The following is a 23078-nucleotide window of genomic DNA, read 5'->3' on the forward strand; positions in this document are numbered from 1 at the left end:
CAGGAGTTGGGGGTTGTGGCAAGGAAAGAGGGGGGGAGAGTAAAGAGAGACAAATATACAATGACAGAAAATGATTTGACTTTGGGTGATAGGCACACAACAAAATTAACAGTTCAAATACTATAGATATATTGACCTGAATCTATGCACTCTTACTGACCAATGTCACCCCATTAAATTTTATTTTCTAAATAAAATAGAATAAAATAAAAAGCAGATGTTTGTCACAGTAATATTTTTTATCTAGTCACATGCTGATTTGATTATTGCTGTTACAGGAAAACAGTACTCATCTACATGACTGATAACTTTCGTGTATGTAATTATTAAAATGCTCTCGATATCTTTCTATTTATGGTGTATGTGAGATACAGGGATATGATAGAACACTGAGAGGCACAATCATGTATAGCAGATTGTAGTCTATAAATTAGATTCCCTTATCTCCAATCTAAGCACAGTGGCTTCTTCCCTCAAAGCATAGAGTGAAGTGGTTAAGAATGAATCTAAGATGCTAGGAGTTAAATCCTCAGTTTGGTCTCATACTAACCATTCACATTTGGGCAGGTTTTTAAATTACTTTGTACCTCACTTTTCTTATCTGTAAATTAGAAATAATAATATTAGGTTAAATTATGTAATTAGTATTTTTGACAGCAAAATTAGTTTAATATAGTTCAACTAAGTAGCTTGTTATAGGTATTAATAAATAAGATTGCTTAGAACAGTGTTAGCATATAGCAAGCATTAAATAAACAAGTTAGCTATTATTACTATACAACTCCTATCCACATTTTAAGAGAAAATGCTAATATCATTTACTCCCAGACCTCTTTAACTGCTTCATTTATATAATTTACTATCTATACAAGTCAGGTGGTAATAACTCATCCAATATCCCATGAAACTTTTTCTGCTACTTAATCATTTTTATATTTATACTGATTCTAGTGAAATAAAAACTTCCTTAAAAAGAAGAAATATACTGAAACATTTTTTTTTTGTATTTTTCTGAAGCTGGAAACGGGGATAGACAGTCAGACTCCCGCATGCACCCGACCGGGATCCACCCGGCACGCCCACCAGGGGCAACCCTCTGCCCACCAGGGGGCGATGCTCTGCCCCTCCGGGGTGTCGCTCTGTCATGACCAGAGCCACTTTAGCACCTGGGGCAGAGGCCAAGGAGCCATCCCCAGCTCCCGGGCCATCTTTGCTCCAATGGAACCTCGCTGCGGGAGGGGAAGAGAAAGACAGAAAGGAAGGAGAGGGGGAGGGGTGGAGTAGCAGATGGGCGCCTCTCCTGTGTGCCCTGGCCTGGAATCGAACCCGGGACTTCTGCACACCAGGCCGACGCTCTACCACTGAGCCAACCGGCCAGGGCTCAGTGAAACATTTTTAATTTAATATTTCTAAAATCCAGAAATGAGCCTCCAAGTATTTATGTGAGAACTTAAAATGGGAAATTTATATTTGGCATGAAAAGTCAACTATGTTGATATTACATTGGGCTGAAGGAAGAAAATTACATATGCTTACCAGCTATTTCATGAAACATTGTTTTTAAATGATTTTATTACTGGAGCTAAAATGCAAATATTTCTAGTGTTTAATCCAATTTAATGCTATATTAATTTAAAATTTGTTTTAGATTGTTTTGCATACTCATATATTCTCATTAAAATTTTAAAAATTATACCGTCTATGCTCTGGCTGGTTTTCTCAGTGGTAGGATGTTGGCCTGGTGTGTGGATGGCCTGAGTTTTATTCCTGGTCAGGGCACACAGGAAAAGTGACCACCTGCTTCTCCACCCCTCCCACTCTTCCTTCTCTTTCTCCTCCTCCCACAGATGTGGCTCAATTGCGATTGGTTCAAAGGCTAGGTGCTGAGAATGGTTTAAGAATGAAACCTCCAGCCTTAGGTGATAGGAATAGCTCTGTTGCTGAGCAATGGCCCTAGATGGGCAGAGCATCACAGGCTTGTCAGGTGGATCCCTGTCAGAGTGCATGCAGGAGTCTGTCTCTCTGTCTCCCCTCCTCTCACTTAAAAAAAAAAATATATATGTGTATATATTTTAACAACTAATACTTCAGCTATTTCTTTTTGAACTTTTTAATTACTATAAAAGTGTATAAACTATTTTGTTATATTTACAAATACTATAAGCAGATATTATAAAATTATAAATATAAATTTATATTATTAAAATATAATCTATTGATTCAAAAGTCTGGTCATTTTAATAAAAAAATTATTTCAGTTTACTTTATTGGAAAGCATTTATTACCAGCTACTAAAGAATCATTCTTTTCAGGAATTAGAAAAAAAGGATAGTATAATTGAATGATGATGTAATTAAACATAAGTCTTTGAATAGGCAAATAAAAAAAAACTTTAATTCCCTTCTTGATGCTCCACAGTTAATATCATAGGGAAATTAATTTTTATTTAAAATTACTTATGTTAACAATATTCAATAAACATTTATCAGGTGATATTAACAACATTGAGTGATAAATTATCTTTGGTAACTGGTGGCAGTACTTTGACCGTTTTCCAAAGTTCTTGGTAGCTTGCACATTTGTGGAGCTTAGGCCACTGACTTTAGTCTGTCGAGCAAGGCTGTATAAACCTGCTAACTCAGCACAAACCCTACTGCTCACAGAAATTAGGGGATACTTTATTGTTTCATATTCATTTTGAAATATGCCCTAATTTTTGTGAACAGTATATTAGGAATCATAGTATAAAATGTTGGTAAGAAAGTTTTCAGTTATAATCCATAAAAAAATGTGAGAAGTCCCTAGAAAACCTTCCTTGGAAATAAAAAGTACAAAGTATATATCTAATTTTTAAAGAAAAATTTATATATATTAAGAAAATTTTCTTAGCTATTTTAGAACATTTCAAATGCTAGTGTCAAGGTGCCATCTTTTTAAAACTGGAAGGTATCACAGAATTCCAACTTTATATTTTATAAACAATATAAGATGATCTCCTGATATTTTTCAATACTTTGATACCTTTTTATAGTGGTGCTTGTGTATAGGTAATAACTTTGCTATTAGTCAGTTAAAAGAAAAAAAATCTTCAGTGAGTTCAAGTAGTAAACAAAAACTGACTAGTATGAAAACTTGTATATATTTATAAAAACAACAGCATTAATGTAAGTCTCCATGAAACAGGGGCTAGACAGTTGGCTATGAATTTGTATATAATTTGGATATTTGACTTTTACTATATGCCCCAGAGATACATATGCCAATCTTATTTAAAAAATAGTTTTGTAAACTAAAGAAGGAAAGAAACAGTCTTATTTAAACTAAGAAAAAGTTCCACCATATTTATATGACTAAAATTGTCAAGGTCAATGTGGTTATACAGAAATGTGAGATGAAAATCATTCTCAGTTGCAACTGTACCACAGACATTGACCACCGAAGGAATTCTGATATATGCTTAGTTGATGGATGTCGCTGGATACAATGTACACTAGCCTTTCATAGGGTTTTGGAACTTGCTCTTTTCTCAGATTTCAGTTTTGTACTTCTTCCTTTTTCCAGAGTCTAGGTCCATACTATTCCCTTTTGTCTTTTGAAAGATTGCACAGAAAATCTTCATTTCACAAGAAGAAAAAGCACTCTATTTCTTTACTTCACCTGTCTTCTACTCTACTGAAATTATACTTTCAAAATCTTAGAGACTATGTTTTAGCCATTATTTCCTTTTTCCTTGAGTTTTGGCCACCTAGTTTTTCCTTTTTATTGAATTTAGTGGAGTGACACTAGTTAACAAAATCGTACTGGTTTCAGGTACACAGTTCTACAACACATCATCTGTACACTGTATTGTGAGTTCATGAACCCAAGTCAAGACTGCTTCCATCACCATTTATGCCCCTATACCCTCCTCTACCTCACCGCTGCAATCATCACACTGTTGTTCGTGTCCATGAGGATTTTTTTTATTGTTGTTTCCTTTTTGCTCAATCCCTTTACTCCGTCCACCCAGCCTCTGCAAATGCCCTCCCACAGCTGTCCTACCCTCTATCAATAAGTCTGTTTCTACTTCATTTGTTAGTTCATTTTGTTCATTAGTGAAATAAGCCAGTCAGAGAAAGACAAGTACCACATGATTTCACTGTCTGGGGAATCTAATGGAAAGAGAGATGGCCTCCTATTAACTGCCAAACAATTACACTCTTTGCTTTTTATTTCATCATATAAAATCATCTTTCTCTTTCTTGTTTTGTCTTCCTTCTTCTGTATTATGCACGATTCATATAGTAATCTCCCTGCTCCTTTGTCTCTACATTCAAACTCTCTGGAAAGCAAATCCATTGTTTAGATTTATCTATAGTCTATACAGTAATAATAAGATCTATCAGACCCTGACCTTGAAATATGCACTGGAGTTCATGTGAAATCATTTATGAAACCTCCGTGTTGTATTCTCCTCAGTTATAATTTCTCTCAGTAACTCGACCGGATGCTGTTTGTACTTCTCTCTCTGCCAAGTTTGTCCCCTCCATCCAAACTGTCACTGCATCCCAACACCTGTCAGTTCTTTCTACAGACGCGATCACACTGGAGCAGAGTGTCTTTTGTTACAGAATGTGCAAAGATCTTTCTAAAAGATAGTCATAGATTCTCCTTGAAAATGGTCATGTCCTACACAGTCTCCTAATTTTGCTCTTTCTGATCTTCTTACTTTTCAGCACTTTCTGGTGTAGATAGAGCAGAAGACTGTGTATCATCTAGTTTCTGCCTTCAGATTCCCTAGGTTTGGTAACTGACTCCTTTTTTTGGCTAGGTGAATCGGCAAGTTGTTTTAAGGTCTTGTGACTGTGAAATTGGTAAAATTAAAAGTGCCTTCTTATAGATATTTGCAAACATTAAGTAAATTAGTATATATGAAGGTGTTAGTAGCACTAAATGCTAGCCACTTGATGATACCAATCTCTGACTGCAGGTTTTGTGATACCGTGCACAGGTGTCAGAAAACATACACCGATGACTAGTGCCTATCGAATTATATTAATTAAATATTCTTCTGCCTCACGTTCAAAGCTTCCTATGTTCTCCCTAGGCTGATGTCTTTCTGATCAGCTCCTGTTAGTTCCATCTTTGGCACGTCCTCTATATATTCTTCCTTTCTTCTTTGTAACACTTAATTGCACTTTCACAACTTTCCCCATAATATTAATTTTTTTATGCCTTTACTGCAGCCATCTTTGAACTTTCAAAATTCTATACTTCTTCAAAATCCAACTCAAATCTCACCTTTTTTCCTGAAGTTATGATTACACTGAGAGAGCTGTCTTTCTAAATAGCATTTTTTTCTATATTATAGTGATACATTTTAGAATTTAATTCAAAGAGTCTCACAGGTCTTTTTATATTTTTTAAAAATATGATTTCCCCCAATTAAATCTTAAATTTGTTGAGATAAAAATTTCTTGGCCCTGGCCAGTTGGCTCAGTTGATAGAGTGTAGCCTGCCGTATGGACATTGCTGGTTTGATCCCTGGTCAGGGCACACAAGAGAAGTAACCATCTGCTTCTCTCCCTTTCCTCTGCCCTTTCTCTCTCTCTTCCCCTCTTGTAGCCACTGGCTTGATTGGTTTGAGCATCAGCCCCAGGCACTGAGGATAGCTCAGTTGATTCAAGCCTCAGCCCCAGATGGGGGTTGCCAGGTAGATCCCAGTCAGGGCACATGTGGGAGTCTGTCTCACTATCTCCCTTCCTCTCACTTAAAAAAAAAGGTTTTTTCTTAGTTTCTATACAAAATCAAATTTTTGCTGTCTCAAAACTCTTGTTTTTATAGTATTAGCTATTATGAACATAAAACAAAATATTAAACAAAATAAATGCTAGCAGTTTGTATGCCACTAAACAAAGGGTATTTGTACTAATATTGTTATATGAAGAAAAAAATGATGATCAATAATTAGCTACTGATAATCAATTGTGTATCAAAAAAATAGTCTAAAATGCTGTGTAGTAGGAGATGATTGCAACCTTTCTATTCTAGAGAGCTTTCCAAAAATAAGCTATCAGGGTGTTAGCATACACACTGGTGCTGTTCGAGACCCAGAAGGGAAGTGCATCTTACAGAGCAGGAGGGTTCTAAGTAACAGCAGGTCTGTCTCACACTGTTACATAAGCGCATCTCACTACCATCTGTCTGTCTCTATAAAACGACATCAAAAGTAGTATCAAGAAAATTGGGAATTCTAAAGAAGGGAATGACATTCAATTTATAATATTTTATTTTTCAGTTAAGTTCTTGGGGCTGAAGATTTATAATCTGTAAGCAATAGAAAAACCAGAAGTGGCTATATTATTTTGGTGCAAATATAGCATGCACATATAGGAACTATTACCTAAAATATGTTCTTTTTCTATCTTTTATATAGTGAGACACAGGTGTAATGATACTGTGAGGTTATTTCTTTTAGCTTTAAAACCTTTAATATTTTTAGCTAAAGAAATATCAGAAAATAGTATCTTTTTATCATGAGTAACCAGATTTACAATGAATTCTTCATATTAGTCAATTAAGTCAATGCTTCAGTGAAATAAAATGGTATTTATTTATATTACTAGTAAGAGCAAGATGTCAAATAGAGATGAAAGAATGGCAGGTAAAGACCTTGACAGTAATGGGAATTTCAGTACGAATTACTAGATGTTGCCCATTTTATGATGTGCTTCCGGTTGTTCTCCATGTGCACTGTCCTTATTCACCCTTTGTGTAGGCCACTGACATATATCCAGGCTAAGAGCTGAGGCCAGTATTCAGGTATGTTTTATTTGGCAAGAATTATGTTTTAAAAGGAAACATACATGCCCTTGGGCAGGGCACACATTCTCTAGTTCACAATAGTCCCTAGTCTTCATAGCTTCCCTTTTTGGGGTGAAGGGAAGGGCAGGAAGAAGCGGGGAGAGAGGGAGACAGGAACATGGAGCTGCTCCTGTATGTGCTCTAATCTGGGAACCGAACCGCAACCTCAGCGTTCTGGGACAATGCTCCAACCAGTGGAGCTATCCGGCCAGGACTTAATTTTTATTGATTTTTAGACAGAAACAATTATTTCAACTAACCTGAATACCTATTAAATAGTTTTTATCAGAATTTGGAAATTTATACTTAAGACAGCAATTCATTCCAGGTAAATATTAATTTACTTTTAACATTTCTCTATCCTGTACAGTGGCAATGGCTCATAATCACTCCGGTATTGAAGACACAAAGTTGCCAGTTACCATGAACTATAAAAGAGGTACCCAAAGCAAATAAATAAAGGGCAGGTGATAGATTGAATCAGAATGACAAATAATAGCCAACATCCTTAGACTACTTGTACCTTTTTAATTGTCTTCTCAATGAGCATGTCTCCGACCGGCATCAGAACACCCCCGAACACCGCCAGCACCGCCCCAATGACAGCGCCAGCGATGAGTCCGTGGCTCCGTTCGCAGCCCATTTTCCTTGTTCGGGGGAAACGCTAATGTACAGCACCTGCTTCTTTCAGACTCCCTCTGGCTCTGTCATTAGAAAGAGATCATAAAACAGAAGCTTAAATATCAATACAAACAGATCAAAGTACAAAGAAAACACGTAACAGGAGCAGATAATTTTCCCAGTTGTCAATCAACAAGTGCTTTTCTTTTTGTTTTAAGAAACTGATTTTTCTAGACTAGGCCCACCCCTCTCTTGCTTATTACTGTCTGCCAGTGGTAGAAATGAAAAACATCGTCACAGACAGCATGCCCTCAAAATTCTCCTCTTTAGTTTCCTTCTTCTGGATAATTAACTTCCAAATCTTATCTAAGAAGAACATGCCTAGTGAACTCTCACCTCGCTGTCTTCTCTCTACCTGTGGCACTCATTTGCATCCTCACCCTCTCCATGGCTTCTCTGTTCGGAACAGCCATCCACACCCTGCCTGGCGTTCTCCAAACTGAGTCTGGGCGGACTGAGGTCTTCTCTGTCCAAGGGCTAAGCAAGTGTGGCAATGTGTTTTCTACTATACCTTTTTCACAAATGAACAGCAAGATATGGATTTGATAGAAAGTGATCTGACGTGTCTCAGAAAGAATCAATTCTTCTAATCATTTGTCAGCTTTCTGTTAAAACAAAGGACATGGGTAAATTGGGAAAAGTACAATATTAGAAGATTAATACTAGAATAGTAATATCAGTAATATGAAATTATCAATACTATTAAAAGGAAATCTCATTTTCAGTACTCCTGACCTCATGCTAAAGTTATTTATTGGATTGTTGAAAACATTGAAATGTTTTAAAAACTGTCCTTTATTTTCCATTTTATTTATTAATAATTGACTTTTGGATGGGCTATAGGTGCAAAGAAATTGAAGAAAATACATATTTTTAATGTTAAGCATTGTTTTGTTACTAGTTCAAATAGTTTTTTTACATACTTATTTGCAATATTATTTATATTATCATGGGCAAATAACTGATTTGTGCCAATTCCATTAAGATGAACTAGTCTGTGCCAGTATGTATTCCTTCTAGTCATCTTTTGGTCTCTTTCTACTATGTTGTTATTTTATAAATAGTGGAAGAAAACAATTGGTGGAATGAGTGAATCCTCTTGTAACAAAGTTAATAGAAATTTATTACTTCTATTTGAATCCACATTTGTTTGAGCTATTATAATGAGAGCATTTTAGAAGATGGGATTGACCTGACATTGACAAGCAGTCTGGATGTGCTCTGTAGCTTATAAAGAAATACTCCCTACTTCAAAATCCTGTGGCCAAGGAAAACATAAATGCTGTCAGAATGGAGGCTACAAAAAAGTCATGCGTAGCATATTTTTGTCAACACTGCAACAAATATAATAATAAAAAATACATTTTGGCCCTGGCCAGATAGCTGTGTTGGTTGGAGGGTCATCCTGAAGCACAGAGGTTGCAGGTTCGATCCCCAGTCAGGGCACATACAGGAACAGATCTATGCTCCTGTCTTTCTCCCCCATCCCTCTCTACGTTTCTTTCTCTCTAAAAATCAATAAAACAAACATTTAAAAACTACATTTTGTTATGTTCTCAGATTTCCCTCCATAGTTTTGTTATAATACTTGTACCAGTGTTATAATTTCATTAGTATTTATTTTCACTTGAGGAACCATTTAGTTTTTCAAGAATATTATTTGCATAGCTAAGAAAACAATGGTGGCTGACCAGGCAGTGTCGCACTGGATAAAGCCTCAGACTGGGACGCAGAGGACCCAGGTTCAAAACCCCGATGTTGCTGGCTTGAGTGTGGGCTCATCTGATTTAAGCAAGGCTCACCAGCTTGAGTCCAAGGTCACTGGCTTGAGGAAGGGGTCTCTTGCTCTGCTGTAGCCCCCGTCAAGGCACATATGAGAAAGCAATCAATGAACAACTAAGTTGCTGCAATGAAGAATTGATGCTTCTCATCTCTCTCCCTTCCTGTCTGTCCCTATCTGTCCCTCTCTCTGTCTGTCTCTGTCACTGTAATAAAAAAAAAGAAAGAAAAGAATGGAGAAAGATAACTGTTACAAAATTTTTTCATGACAAATTTATTTATTTTTATTTTTTCTTATCCATTTGAATTTCCCTCTATCTATGCCTTGTACCTAGGATACTTCCACTGAAAATCAGGATGCAACAAATACATTCATACTGAAGGCCTGGTGGCTAAGGGGCTTGAATAGTCAGTCAGTAGTGCCACATGTCTTTTTAAATGTAAAAGGAAAACACATAAGCCTAAACATGTGACTTATTTTTCCTAAGGAGTTTTGTCTCACTGATGTAGTGGGGTGGGCTTTTTATTAATTGCTTGAAGAGAGAGTGTGAAGAATAGCTTTCACTGCTCTCTAAAATTATGCAACATGCTCTCTCCTATGGGTTTAGCCAAGCTTGTCATAATACAACAGAACAAGTTATTTACAGTTGATAATAAGGACTGGATACTATCAAGTAGAATTACCTTGTAAAATATAGTTGTAGAGCACCTTAAACTTTTCTTGAAACATAATCTTTTAAACAACTACAGTAATTGCTATGCACAGAATATCATCCTGCTGTTCTTTGTACTATAAACAAATAACCATCTTCAAGGTAGCTTATTAAGAAACAGTCACTGAAAGCCCATTGCATATCCTCCAACTCTCATTTGCAAGTTATAACCCAAGGTTGCAATCAAATACAGAGATCCAACCTGGTGTGATCGAGATTAGTAGACACAGATTAAATAAAAACTGATTTGCTACTCTTTTGCCAGGTGAGCATGGGAAAGCCTTTTAATCTCAGTTTCTTCATTATAAAAAAAGATGTTAAATCCAAATCAGTTGTTAATTTAAGCCGGTGAACCACTTCTCCACTCCAATTCTTACATGGAAGACCAATAGGCCAAATTACTATGATGACAGCAGTGGGGGGAGCGCACAGACCCTGAGTTTTCACTTGGTGTCGCTGACACTCTCCTTCCCGCCTTGAGAAAGCTCTAGGAGTCTGCAGAGACACACCGCTTTGCAAGCCCATTTAAAACCTGGCACAAGAAATACACAGTTTCAAGTTCCAGTTTTGCTTATATGGCATCATAAATCTTTATTAAAAATTTAACTCAAAAATCAAGTCATCTCTTTTGGAAAGTTATTTTATGTCCCACATAAAGTTCCCTAAAAATTATTCAGTATCAATGTCATTTGCCAATCTGAAAGGTGGAATAGGAAATAATTTTAAAAATTATGATTCTATTGTTGTTAAAATAGTTATATGTGTATGTATTTGCTCTTTCCCAGATGCTATGGCATAATTCATCTCCCTTACCCAGAATCTCTCTCTTTTACTCAAGTAGGCCCCTGTCCTACAGGGAAGAGTTTCCGCAAGAAGCAAATAGTCCCAAGAATGTCTATTTGAGGCCCCAGAGGGCAGCACATGTTCTCCAACACCTCCCTCTCTAAACCTGAAAACTCTTCCTTACAACTTCTGAGGACCCTGGGCCCTGGGCCAAGTAGTGGGACACCTGGGCTCTGCCAACTGTGAACTTAAAACCGAAGTGAAATAATGAACACTGCCCACACTGTTGAGTCGAGTTTCTCAGAAAACAGAAGTGTCTGGCAATTATTCTGTAGAATCATATGGTTAGACAGCTATCAGTTGAACACCAGTCTGGATGGTACATTAGCAAAGATACAGGTATTAATCTGACCTTGCTTCAAACATGTACTGAGAGGGAGATAAATTATCTACTTTTTCCAATTTTCTGATTGACGTACTTTTGTTAACATGATGTTAGTTTGGACATGTTTTCCCTAATCACAAGCAAAATATTTGACATACTTGAATTCATTTATTATCATTCAGTGCCTTATCATCAAGAGTAATTAAGCTTTGCTACTATGAATAATTATACTTTAATCTTATGCTTCATGGTACAAAATTACTCAGTTTTATTCACCTAAGACAAGGGAGGCCAAACATATTATGTAAGACATGTACTGAGTGCATGAGGGAAAAGTTCAGACCACACAGTACATTCTATCTTCTATTCAACAGCTTTTCTGCTCATATTATCCTCAGGGGGAAAAACATATAGTTTGTCTCCACTTTTCTTTCAAATGCAGATATTGAGAGCATGTAAAATTTATGTCTTACACACTTCGTATTTTTAATAACACAGATCCTTATATATGAAACTAGATAATTTATTTCAATTACTAATTTTGGATTCTTATTCTATATTGTTATTTTTCTTTCATATGAAATAGACAAGATATTGATATCTGTAATAATTAGCTTCTTGCTTAAAGTACATAAATTTAGAAAGCAAAGATAAATCACAGATATGGAAAAGAAAAGTTATTGAGACTTCTGTAAGGAAGAAAGAAAAAAAGCCATGTTTTTTATTGCATATATTTTAATTTATTATCAGCTTTTTAAAAAAACTTATTGGGGTGAAACTGGTTAACACAATTATACAGGGTTCAGGTGCCGAGTTCTACAACACATCGCTGCACCCTGTACCGCGTGTCCACCGCCAGCCACATCGTCTTCATCTGTCACCACTGGTCACCTCTGCAGCCTCCTCCACCACTGCCCTCCCTGCAGCCACCACACTGCTGTCCCTGTCCATGAGTCTGTTTGCTTATTTTGCTTAGTTCTTCTGCCCCCTTCAGCCAGCATGAGCTTAAAGGGAAATCAGCTGCGGCCTCTCAGTGGACAGATCGTAATTTCTTTTGTAGAATTAGTCAGGGTATCTTATTCCCTTGGGTTATCTTTGAAAGAAGAAAAATTCTTTTTTTCTCTTAATTGTCCAATCATCAGAGTTTCTGTATAGCGACTTTATGATCACAATGCCTTCCCACTATGTGGAAATGTGGTGGTGGAGACTGAGACTGAGCCATAAGAAGCCTGTGCAATACATGGGTCAGAAAACCAGACGCTTCCCAGAGAATCTGTGATTATTCTTCATGTAGGTAAAACTGTGTTCCCTGGGAAGCTCCACCCAGAAAAGGTCTGGTTTGGAGGTAAACTTTTCTGCAGTGTAACTACAAAACTTGAAGAAGTTTCAGATTACAAGAGCACTTGTATCGTAAATGAATGCCAGGACCTGGATGACTCATGACTGAGTAGTGCCTCAAATTTCTTATTCTACCTGTAAGCTTTCCTTCCAATTTCCTTAAAATAGAAAACCAGCCCCCCCACACTGTCATTCTACTGATACACGGTCTTCCTCACCTAATAAATACAGTATCTGTTCACAAAACCCATTGTGAAGTTTTATTTGGGGGTGTGACTAATTCACCTGGTTGGGGATAAATGATAAAAGTAGCTTTCAGAATTAACTACTTTTTCAGACGCTTACCCAACACCACATCTAGGTGTGTTTACAAAGCCATGATTTCTTAGACATGACTGCATGTCTAAGATTCAGATTTGAACCCAAGCAAGTTGAAATGGGTATAAGTCTATCATTTAAATCTGGTTATGTTTTATCAGGTAGAAAGATAAAGTTCTTAAAATAGGAACTTTATAAACTTCTCATTTTTTATTCATTAATGATTTATTGAGTTCTATACTGGAGGGTGGTGAAAGGGGATGTTATAACGATTACAAAGATTAAAGAGACCAGACAAGGGGCGGATTTAAGAGCAGGCACACCACGAACGGGCCCTGGCCCCGACTTCTGACGGGCCCCGCAAAACCCAACTGTACACTTTTTTCTAATGACACCAAGTTTGGTTTCATATGTGCAATTTTAACATTAATAGTACATATTTTTTATTTATATAAAAATATGGTTAAAATGTGTTTTCATTTTTCCTGTCTCTCTCTTTTTTTTAAGGGGCCAATATTTTCTTCTGTACTTGGGCCTCAACCAACCTTAACCTGCCTCTGACCAGACAGGACACTCATGTAGCTTATGGTCCACAGTCATGCTACTGTAAGATTGCTGATGCCCCTGGAAGCAGTTTCAAAACGCAAATGTCCTGTCCCCCAGCCGCGGAAGCAGAAACCCTGCGGGTGTGGCCCAGCTGTGCTTTATTTTCATTTATTCATTTACTTTCTTTTTTGAAATTGAATTTGTTGGGGTGACATTGGTTACTAAAATTATATGGGTTTCAGGTGTGCTGTTTTAGAATACATTATTCGTACCTTGCACTGGGGTCACCACCCCAAGCCAGTGTCCATCTGTCACTATTGATCCCCTTTTACCCCTTCCACCTCCCCACCCCGTTCCTCTTGTGATCTCCACACTGTTATCAGTGTTTATGAGCTTTTTTCCTTTGCTTAATCCCTTCCCCTTTGTCTAGAGATAGAATTATTCCTTCAAATTAAAATTCACATGCAATCCCAATACATGAAGATAGTTAAAAGGGGGCAGAAACTGTGGCCTTTTCCTGTTCCCGTCACACCTCACTTGGCCTCTGAGTCACCCACACAAAACCCAAGGGCTCTGAAGAACATTTTTAAATAACTAGAATAAGAGATATCCAACATCTTTTCTTAATGACTTACCACAATCCTTTTAATTTATACATGCATTTCCATCCTATCAGAATATGCAGATATAAGTATATATATAATAATAAATACTTATAGACATGTACAATATAAAACAATAATATACTTCAAATTATACTTTTCACATATTAAAATTTAAAACTTGTTTTGATAGTAGTCTTAAAAATTAAAACAAAAAGTACTTTGAACTTTATATATTAAAGGACCTGTCTAGAAAGAAGCCTATGTGTAGGAATACTTTTTGGAGTACTTATTTACAGAGATTACTGTGGGTTTGAAGTAATAAGAGTCATATCTGTTTTGGTTTAAATGGGATTATCTAGAGCAGTGGTAGTCAACCTGGTCCCTACCACTCACTAGTGGATGTTCCAGCTTTCATGTTGGGCAGTAGCAAAGCAACCAAAGTATAAATAAAAAGATAGACTTAACTATAGTAAGTTGTTTTATAAAGATTTATTTTGCCAAAGTTAGTGAAAATCCAACATAAAGTACTTGGTAAGTAATTATTATTATATGCTTTAACTTGCTGTAACTCTGCTTTATAAATTTTATAAAGTAAAGTTACTTTCCTACTTTATGAATCACCATTACTGTGGAACTGGTGGACAGTTAGAAATTTTACTACTAACAGAGATACAAAAGTGGGCGGTAGGTATGAAAAGGTTGACTACCCTGATCCCCTGATCTAGAGCCATTCTTAATCTTTGAATCCTAGAATGGAATTCTATTACCTATTTTATACCCCAAATTCTACTATAATAGTAAGATATTATAAGATTTGTAATAGTTAAAATTCTGGGCATTATAGGTTCAATTCTGAGTCTTAACATTATGGTGTCTTTGTACCTTAACTCTCTATAAAATGGGTATATTATACATTAAATAAGGTTATAAATGTCAAATAAAATTAAATCAGATGTTTAAAAATTCCTATCATAGAATATATTAGTGTTATTTTGAAATATTACAAAATATTATCTTGAACAATCATAGCATAAAGTTATTTCATATAGACCAAGTAAAGTATTATAATTAAAAAAGCTTATAAACATATACAGTTTATATAAGTAGAAATGATTTTTTGCAAAGAACTTAGGTTACAATTTAATTTGGTAAGATAGTTTATTCTTTTTACATACAGAAACTTAGAATATCATGCAAATGGATAAAAGCCAGTAGGTAAGAAAATGCTACTTGAAACTTTTAGCCATGGCTTAGGCCAGGGAACTAAAACACATTGTAGTTAAATCAGAAAACAGTTACAAAATTAGTTCCTTCAGGAACAAAAGATCCATAAGATTCAAATGTGTCTGGCCAAATATTTTTATAAAAAATAAGAGTGGCAACTATAACTTCTGAGGTAAATTCCCAAATTGTCAGTACATTTTGTCCAAGCACTTCTCAAATTATGAGATTCCTCCAGGTTTTGTTCTGGCTTAATAAAGATTTTTGTAAATGAAAAAATATCTTTATATTTTCTCTCATTAATTTCAATGGACTGCTGGAGTCTTTATTAACAAGATTTTTTTAAAATTTCATTTTGGTTATTTTTTGAACCAATATTAAAAATAATGTTTCTTTTAGATTCACAAGGCATTACTAACTTTAAATCACATAAGAATGGACTGAAAAATGCATGCAAACAACTTAAAAACATACTTCAATATGTTACTTAATAATTCCTATAACTATCTGTAAATTTATGCCATTTACAGTTAAATATGCATTTAGTCACTGTAATTAAATTGAAATTTCAATTCCTTCAAAATGATTTATCTTTTATTTCTCCTTGATTCTCATTCAATAAAACTATTTGCTGATATTTGTAGTAAGCTTCCTAAATAGCCCAAAACATTAATTTTTGTTTATTTGTATTCTGCTACCGAATTTTATATAATTTACACTTGGGCCAATGATAAAAAATAGAATTATTATTTGGAATTAGTATAATTTAGCATTCCCAGATAAATTATAACATTTGTTCATTTAAAAAATAGTTAATAGGAACATATCTATATACACATTGTATTAACCCTGAAGACAAAGTCAAAATCAAATTCAACAAAAATTGTGCAATTCAGATAGAAAATTAAATAAGCTAATGCCTCTATAAAGTAGTAAGTAGTTAGCAGTTGCACACTAGAGAGCATATTGACATAAGGGTGGCAAGTCATTTTTAACAACTAATTCTACTATATGGTTTTCATTCATCATAATCTGTATTAATAGTTTAAATTCAAAACCATGTATAAGCAATCTAAGCATACAATGAAGTTTTATAAATAATCAAATCGGATTGTAAATAATTTAAAATATTAACAATTAAATGTTTACAGAAAAACATAGTATTTTAAACATGGAGAAGTAAAATGTAATTAAACCATCAAACAAGGTTTCAGGTTTTTTTAAACATAAAATGTAGACAATTGATAACTTGGCAAACAACACAGACCTAATTTTTAAATAAAGCCTAGACTTTAGGAGAACAGCTACAGCCTTTTGTTGTTGTTGAGTAACTTCTGAAGAGTGTTTTTATAGTGTCATCTCCTATCATTTGGAAGATTGAAATCTTTTTAACTTAAAAAGAATCATATGACTTACCTTTAAAAAAGTTAAGAAGGATTTTTCAATCAAATGCTCCAACATTTGACAGATAATTCTTAGAACCAAATGGTATTCTGCAGAAAAAACCCTGCACTGAGATCCTCATTGCATACAGTGTGTGAGTTTAAATACGCTAAAAAAAAAAAACCCAAAAAACAAAAAACAAAAAAAACCAAACCACCCCACAATGTCAAATTCCAGTGAATGGTTTGTTGCCAGAGATATTTTTTAAAAAAGAAAGAAACTCACACATGTCACACCATAGGTGTGGCTCTTAGGCTTTATTTTTATGGTCAGAGAGGACCCATTACCTATATCTGAGATATTCAGTAGTAGTTCATTTTATTTTTTATTTTTGGTAGTTTTCCCATCCAAGTAAGTTAGAGGCCAGGGAGGAAAAAGGAACTGAAGCTGACTCAAATATATTTTTTTCATCACACGGTCATTACTTCAAATGACGAAGAAAGGGTAGGGGTGTGAAAGTGGAAATTAAGAGGATTAATCACAGTTTCACTTCCGTGTCATGATTAGTACGCCAAACTCATTTCATGAAGTTTAAGTAAAACACACTCTTCTAAACAGTATTAATCTGAAGTGCGTTGAAACTAATAACTTTGAAAACAGCTGGAAATTGTGTCAGTTAACAAGTATGACAAACAAACTTTAAAAAAGGAAATAGCCTATTGTTCTACCTGGAAGTTCTAATCATTTATCATTTTCTGTTCGTTTTATGAAAGTTTTATAGGCACAGCAAAATTCCCTTACAAATATCAAATATTAAATTTCTCTTAAAAATTTTCAGCCAAAAGAACTATTAAATAACTTTTAAATAGAATTACTATTTAGAATGACCTTTTAAAATACATATACTGTATATATATACAAACATGTGTTACTTTATAAGAAAGTAATTTATTTTAAATCTAATCAAAATAGGAGGCCTTTCACTTTTGGGAAAAGGACCCACAATATCAAGAATCCATTCCTACAAAGAAATTCTCAGAATACTACAGGCACAATAAAAATCTCAGAAGGTTAAATTGTCACCTATCAGACAGGCTTCTAATAAATGCTTCCAAGGATGCTTCCAAGTCAACCTTGAAATAAAGCAACTTAACAAAAACAAGCAGAAATATATGTAGTTCATTAGAACACATTTAAGCCAGTCCTATGGCCACCTGCTGCTGCCCCGGGCTGTGGGGACTCTGCTGTCAGCAGTCAGCGCAGCTGCAGGGGGACCGAGGGCTCTTTTCTCAGCTATCATTCTTTTTCCAAGGTACTTTTACTGACACATTTATTTAAAAATTAATAACATGTTATAAAATATGTTAGGTGTTTTGGGATTTATTTTTAAAATTTCAAACCACTTAATTAGGGTAAAGTATGAATGGCCTTACGCAATCTCATTATCATTTATGCTTTTCATTTTGGAAGAGCTTACAGAAATTTCAGTTACCTTAAAAAGATGATTTCCTTAGAAGGATGACCTTTTATCTTTATCGTGTTAGAACAAAGGTAGTATAAAAGCTAATTAAATATTTTGATTAAGCATAGTATTTTCTTCTCAACCCAATTCTCACACACACATACACCCACACACAATTCCAATGTGACTACAGTATTTAGAAATAGTTCACCAACACAGGAGTTCAGATAGGACATTTTTAAGAGCATATTTTAGACATATTGAATGAATAGTTAAATTATAATAAAAATATGAACAGTATCAGAGAAAGATATTTCAGAATAAAGACATGCAAAACAGATGCCTAAACTGACATTGAACTTACTTGGGTCCATATTCAATCAGAAGCCTAGTGCCATCCACCCAATCCTCTTACTGTCTCTGGAGAGGAGAATATCACACACCCCATGAGCAGGCCAAGGATCAGATACACATTCCCAGGAGCTGTAAAATGTCCAGTCCCAGACAACACTCCTGAGTAGCTTAGCACACAAGAACCAGAAAGCACATAGCTAAGTAACATTTACAGCTACATATTTAGATTTTGAACAAAAATAAACACCTTAAAATAGGCAGGAAAATGCATCCATTTTAGAGAAAAGAATGTTGAGGTTTTTATTTTTATAAGATTATGCACCCACAATATTTTGAAGGAATGTGTTTTATAAGACAGTATACCCTTGTCTTTTGTAAATCTACTATCATACTAGATACATTTTTCAGTATAATAAAGTCAACTTTGGCACAGTTCTTTGAAAACTCTTTTTTTTTTGTAATTTTCTGAAGTTGGAAATGGGGAGGCAGTCAGACAGACTCTTGCATGCTCCCTACCGGGATCCACCTGACATGCCCACCAGGGGGCAGTGTTCTGCCCCTCTGGGGTGTCACTCTGTTGCAACCAGAGCCATTCTAGCGCCTGAGGCAGAGGCCATGGAGCCATCCTCAGTGACCGGGCCAACTTTGCTCCAATGGAGCCTTTGCTGCAGGAGGGGAAGAGAGAGACAGAGAAGAAGGAGAGGGGGAGGGGTGGAGAAGCAGATGGGTGTTTCTTCTGTGTGCCCTGGCCGGGAATCGAACCCAGGACTCCTGCATGCCAGGCCGATGCTCTACCACTGAGCCAACCGGCCAGGGCCAAAAACTCTTTTTGTGAGAGACCACATAGGGTTTGGAATCAGACAGACATAATTGAATCCTGATGTTACCAGGTACTGGTTACAATGAATAAGGATTAGGAATTAAATAACTACTGATTCTTATTTTCTTAATCAAAAAATAAAGAAAACTACATAAGAGGGTAATAATAGAACTAAATGAGGTGAGTTGTGTGTAACACTTGATAACGGCCCAATTCCTGGGCACTCAAATGTGTTTTCCTTCCCACTGGGCTCCTGCCCCTTTTCTCCCTTCCTGTTTTATTTTCTGCAGATTACATAGCACAGCATCATGAGACATGCACTTGACTTATTTTCTGGTCATGCTTGTGCATCTGCTAGCATGTCGGCTTACTGAGGAGGTGGAGACTTATTGCTTCATTCACTGCTGACTCTACAGAGTACAGAGCAGGCTCAAGCTGGTGGAATGAATAAACTCTTATGATTATCATAACCATAATAATATTTCAAAGGGAGTGAGAATAACCAGAAATCTGGGTTATAATGCACAAATATGCAATGGTTTGATTGGGATAGAGCATTCAATGTGAAAGTGAACGGACCTGAGTTCTAATTAGGCATTCCTCTCTTCCTAACTACTTTGCCTTTCTTAGTCACAATGAAATATCCCCAGTGTAGAATTTTTGTAAAGGTTAAGACTAATAATATGAAGGACTTTGTGCAGGACCTGATATATAGTGTTTGTTTAATAAATAATTGCTATGGTGATTATTGGCTAGTAAGCACATATTTATTTTAGGAAACTTATTAAAGTAATATAGACAACTAGGAAATATTAAAAATTATAGAAAGGTATAAAATAAGTCTCTTTCAACTCTTAATTCTATTCCTCAGAAGTAACCAGTCTTAGTTATGGTCTCTCCACTCCAGTAATCTTATGAATTTTAGACTTATATACATATGTATATGGGATAATGGATATAATGAATCATACTTTCTGCAATTTGCCTCTTCCCACACTGTGTGCCTCAGAGATACCCTCATTTCATGCATAAACTTTTTTCCAAAATTAAAAAAATACTTTACAATAATGTTTTGTCTTTTAATGACCAGACTCCTAGTAATAGACATTTAAAATTTTTCTCTTAAGTATTGCATTATGTTTTGAAAGTCTTTTTCCACTTCAAGAATATAAAGATTATAAATCTTATTCTAGCATTTGTATGGTTCTTAAAAATCCTTTATACCAGTACTTTTAGATAAGCTGATTCATGGAATTTAACACTTGTGAAGTAAAAGAGGAAGATCAAGTAAGTTGAGTAAGATAAATATTGCAACACAGTTGAAAACGGATGAGAGATGTATTATAAAAGTTCTAGAAGAGGATCACATGGCTCACGTGCTGATTCCAGCTTTATTAACAATAACGAAACTGTGAACTGGGCAACACATAAATTTCCATATAGGTTCTACGTAGTAAATAAAGATTTTGAAATAATTTCTTTTTTTACAGTTCAGGAAATGAAAAGAATTTTAGTATAATATACAATATAATTCTAGAATTTGTAATAAGCAAAGACATAAATTATGATAATGATATAATAACAGAGTTAACACATATTGGGGGCTTGCTATCTGCTAGTTGTTAAACTACGTAATTTATATGTTACCTCGTTGACCTATTATATCGCCTTACTTGGCTCTTTAGACAACTAGCTGATAACCAGGATTAAAAGCCACATAGACTAACTGAGAGCCTATACTCTTTTTCTGAGATAGAAATAAATAAGTCATATATATATATATATATATATATATATATATATATATATAGAGAGAGAGAGAGAGAGAGAGAGAGAGAAATGTAATCTAGAATAGAAATCGTCCCTGAAATGGGTGGGACCTTAAAAATGAATTTTTGTGTGTGTGTGTGTGTGACAGAGAGAGAGAGAGAGACAGAGAGAGGCACAAATAGCGAGAGACAGGAAGGGAGAGAGATGAGAAGCATCAATTCTTTGTTGCAGTACCTAGTTTTTCATTGATTGCTTTCTCATATGTGCCTTGACTGGGGGGGAAGCTACAGCAGATAGAGTGACCCTTTGTTTGAGCCAGTGACCTTGGGCTCAAGCTGGTGAGCCTCGCTCAAACCAGATGAACCCGTGCTCAAGCTGGCTACTTCTGGGTCTCGAACCTGGGTCCTCCGTTCCCAGTTCGACACTCTATCCACTGCACCACCACCTGGTCAGGCTGAAATAAATAAAATATTTTTAAGAAGAGTTAGAGAAATCACTTCTCATTTGATTGACTCACAGCTTCATCAAAAAGATGTACTTCAAAATGCTAAAATTATATCAGGTTTTTGTTATTCTGTTTAAACAACATTTAAAATGTTGAAGAGCATGATGAATGTACAAAAACAGAAAAACTGATATAAAGAAATTGGATGAATGATGAGACAAAGTGATTTTGTTCCATTTAATAAATAGTTATACTAGCCACACTGGCAAGTGTATCTTGGAAAATCTAAATTATATTGACATTTATGTCATCTGACAGTCTGTTATCTTAACTTCAAATATATCCAACACTTGAGCATCAGATTTCTGAAAGAGTTAAACACACACACACACACACACACACACACACACACACACACTTTTTTAGGGACTTGGAAGCATATATCTAATTAGATTTTTAAAGCTGAAAAAAAAGTTTTGAAAAACCACATTATATAACAACAATTTTTAAAAATCACCACACAGGAAATATATTTTGGATGCCTTTCTCTCTCTCTCTCTCTCTCTCTCTCTCTGTCTTTGAAATAGAGAAGTTTGATCCTTCTCCCTGACCCTTCGAAGAACCATTTGGCACAAACTCTGTGTTTGAGTGACACAGCAATTCTGCTAGGAGTTTTAAAGGAATATAAAACAGTCTATCAAACCTTATAGAGTCTGACTAGGTGGTGGCGCAGTGGATAGAGTGTCAGACTGGGATGCTGAGGACCCAGGTTCGAGACCCTGAGGTTGCCAGCTTGAGCGCAAGCTCATCTGGTTTGAGCAGAGCTCACCAGCTTGGACCCAAGGTCACTGGCTCGAGCAAGGCGTTACTCAGTCTGCTGAAGGCCCCTGGTCAATACACATATGAGAAAGCAATCAATGAACAACGAAGGTGTCGCAACGAAAAACTAATGATTGATGCTTCTCATCTCTCTCTGTTCCTGTCTGTCTGTTGCTATCTATCCCTCTCTCTGACTCTCTCTCTGTCTCTTAAAAACAAAACAAAACAAAACAAAAAACCTTATAGAAAAATCAAACCATTGTTTTCAAAGTTGACCCTCAGTGGGCTCTTGGAAAAGACCAAGTTTTTTGTATTCCAAGAGAACAACGGTGTTGTTTTAGAATGCTACTTCTCAGATGAACCCCTTGGGAGAACTTGAAATATATTCTTAATGTTTTCAAGAAGCAAATGTTTTCCTAGAAATGTTATAGGTTGTTTAAATTGATTTTTTTTACATATTTCCATGAGTATACTCTAGAAATTGTAAACATAAGAATCCAGACAGAATAAATAGTGGCAGACTACTACTCTATGATGCATAAGACAGATTTCACATAAATTCAGAACAATTCCAAAAATCAAAACCCTGCAATTGTCTTGAATGTGTGTCTGTAATAGCTGTTTATTGCTTGATGGGAGAAATGAACATTTGTCAGAGACAAGGTAAATCCTTCCTTTTGGAATCTGCACACTTAATTTTTAAGTAACAGAGGAGTTTGACTTATTAAACTTCATTTTAACCCTGCCATTTTAGTATCAACAATTAAAGTTTGTCTGACATTATGGAGCACTAACAATGGATTTTATAAAAAG

The 23078-nt window shown here is 35.5% G+C and overlaps 1 protein-coding gene across 5 annotated transcripts in view; it reads right to left on the reverse strand.

The window, feature by feature from the left end:
* The window catches only part of CD36 (CD36 molecule (CD36 blood group)), a 78965-nt gene that overhangs the window by 25976 nt on the left and 29911 nt on the right, over positions 1–23078 (reverse strand). For 4 of the 5 annotated variants that reach the window (XM_066240362.1, XM_066240364.1, XM_066240360.1 and 1 more), the window contains 2 exons: positions 8036–8129; positions 7367–7547 (listed from right to left, as the gene is read on the reverse strand). In XM_066240362.1, coding sequence (XP_066096459.1) covers positions 7367–7486 — 120 coding nt within the window. In that variant the 5' untranslated portion in view covers positions 7487–7547; positions 8036–8129. Of the gene's footprint in view, positions 1–7366; positions 7548–8035; positions 8130–16628; positions 16771–23078 lie in introns of those variants that run through there. The other variant, XM_066240363.1, reaches the window with a different exon arrangement.

The sequence above is a fragment of the Saccopteryx bilineata genome, chromosome 7 (genome assembly GCF_036850765.1).
Source record: "Saccopteryx bilineata isolate mSacBil1 chromosome 7, mSacBil1_pri_phased_curated, whole genome shotgun sequence".
In the NCBI taxonomy this organism is placed as follows: Eukaryota; Metazoa; Chordata; class Mammalia; order Chiroptera; family Emballonuridae; genus Saccopteryx; species Saccopteryx bilineata.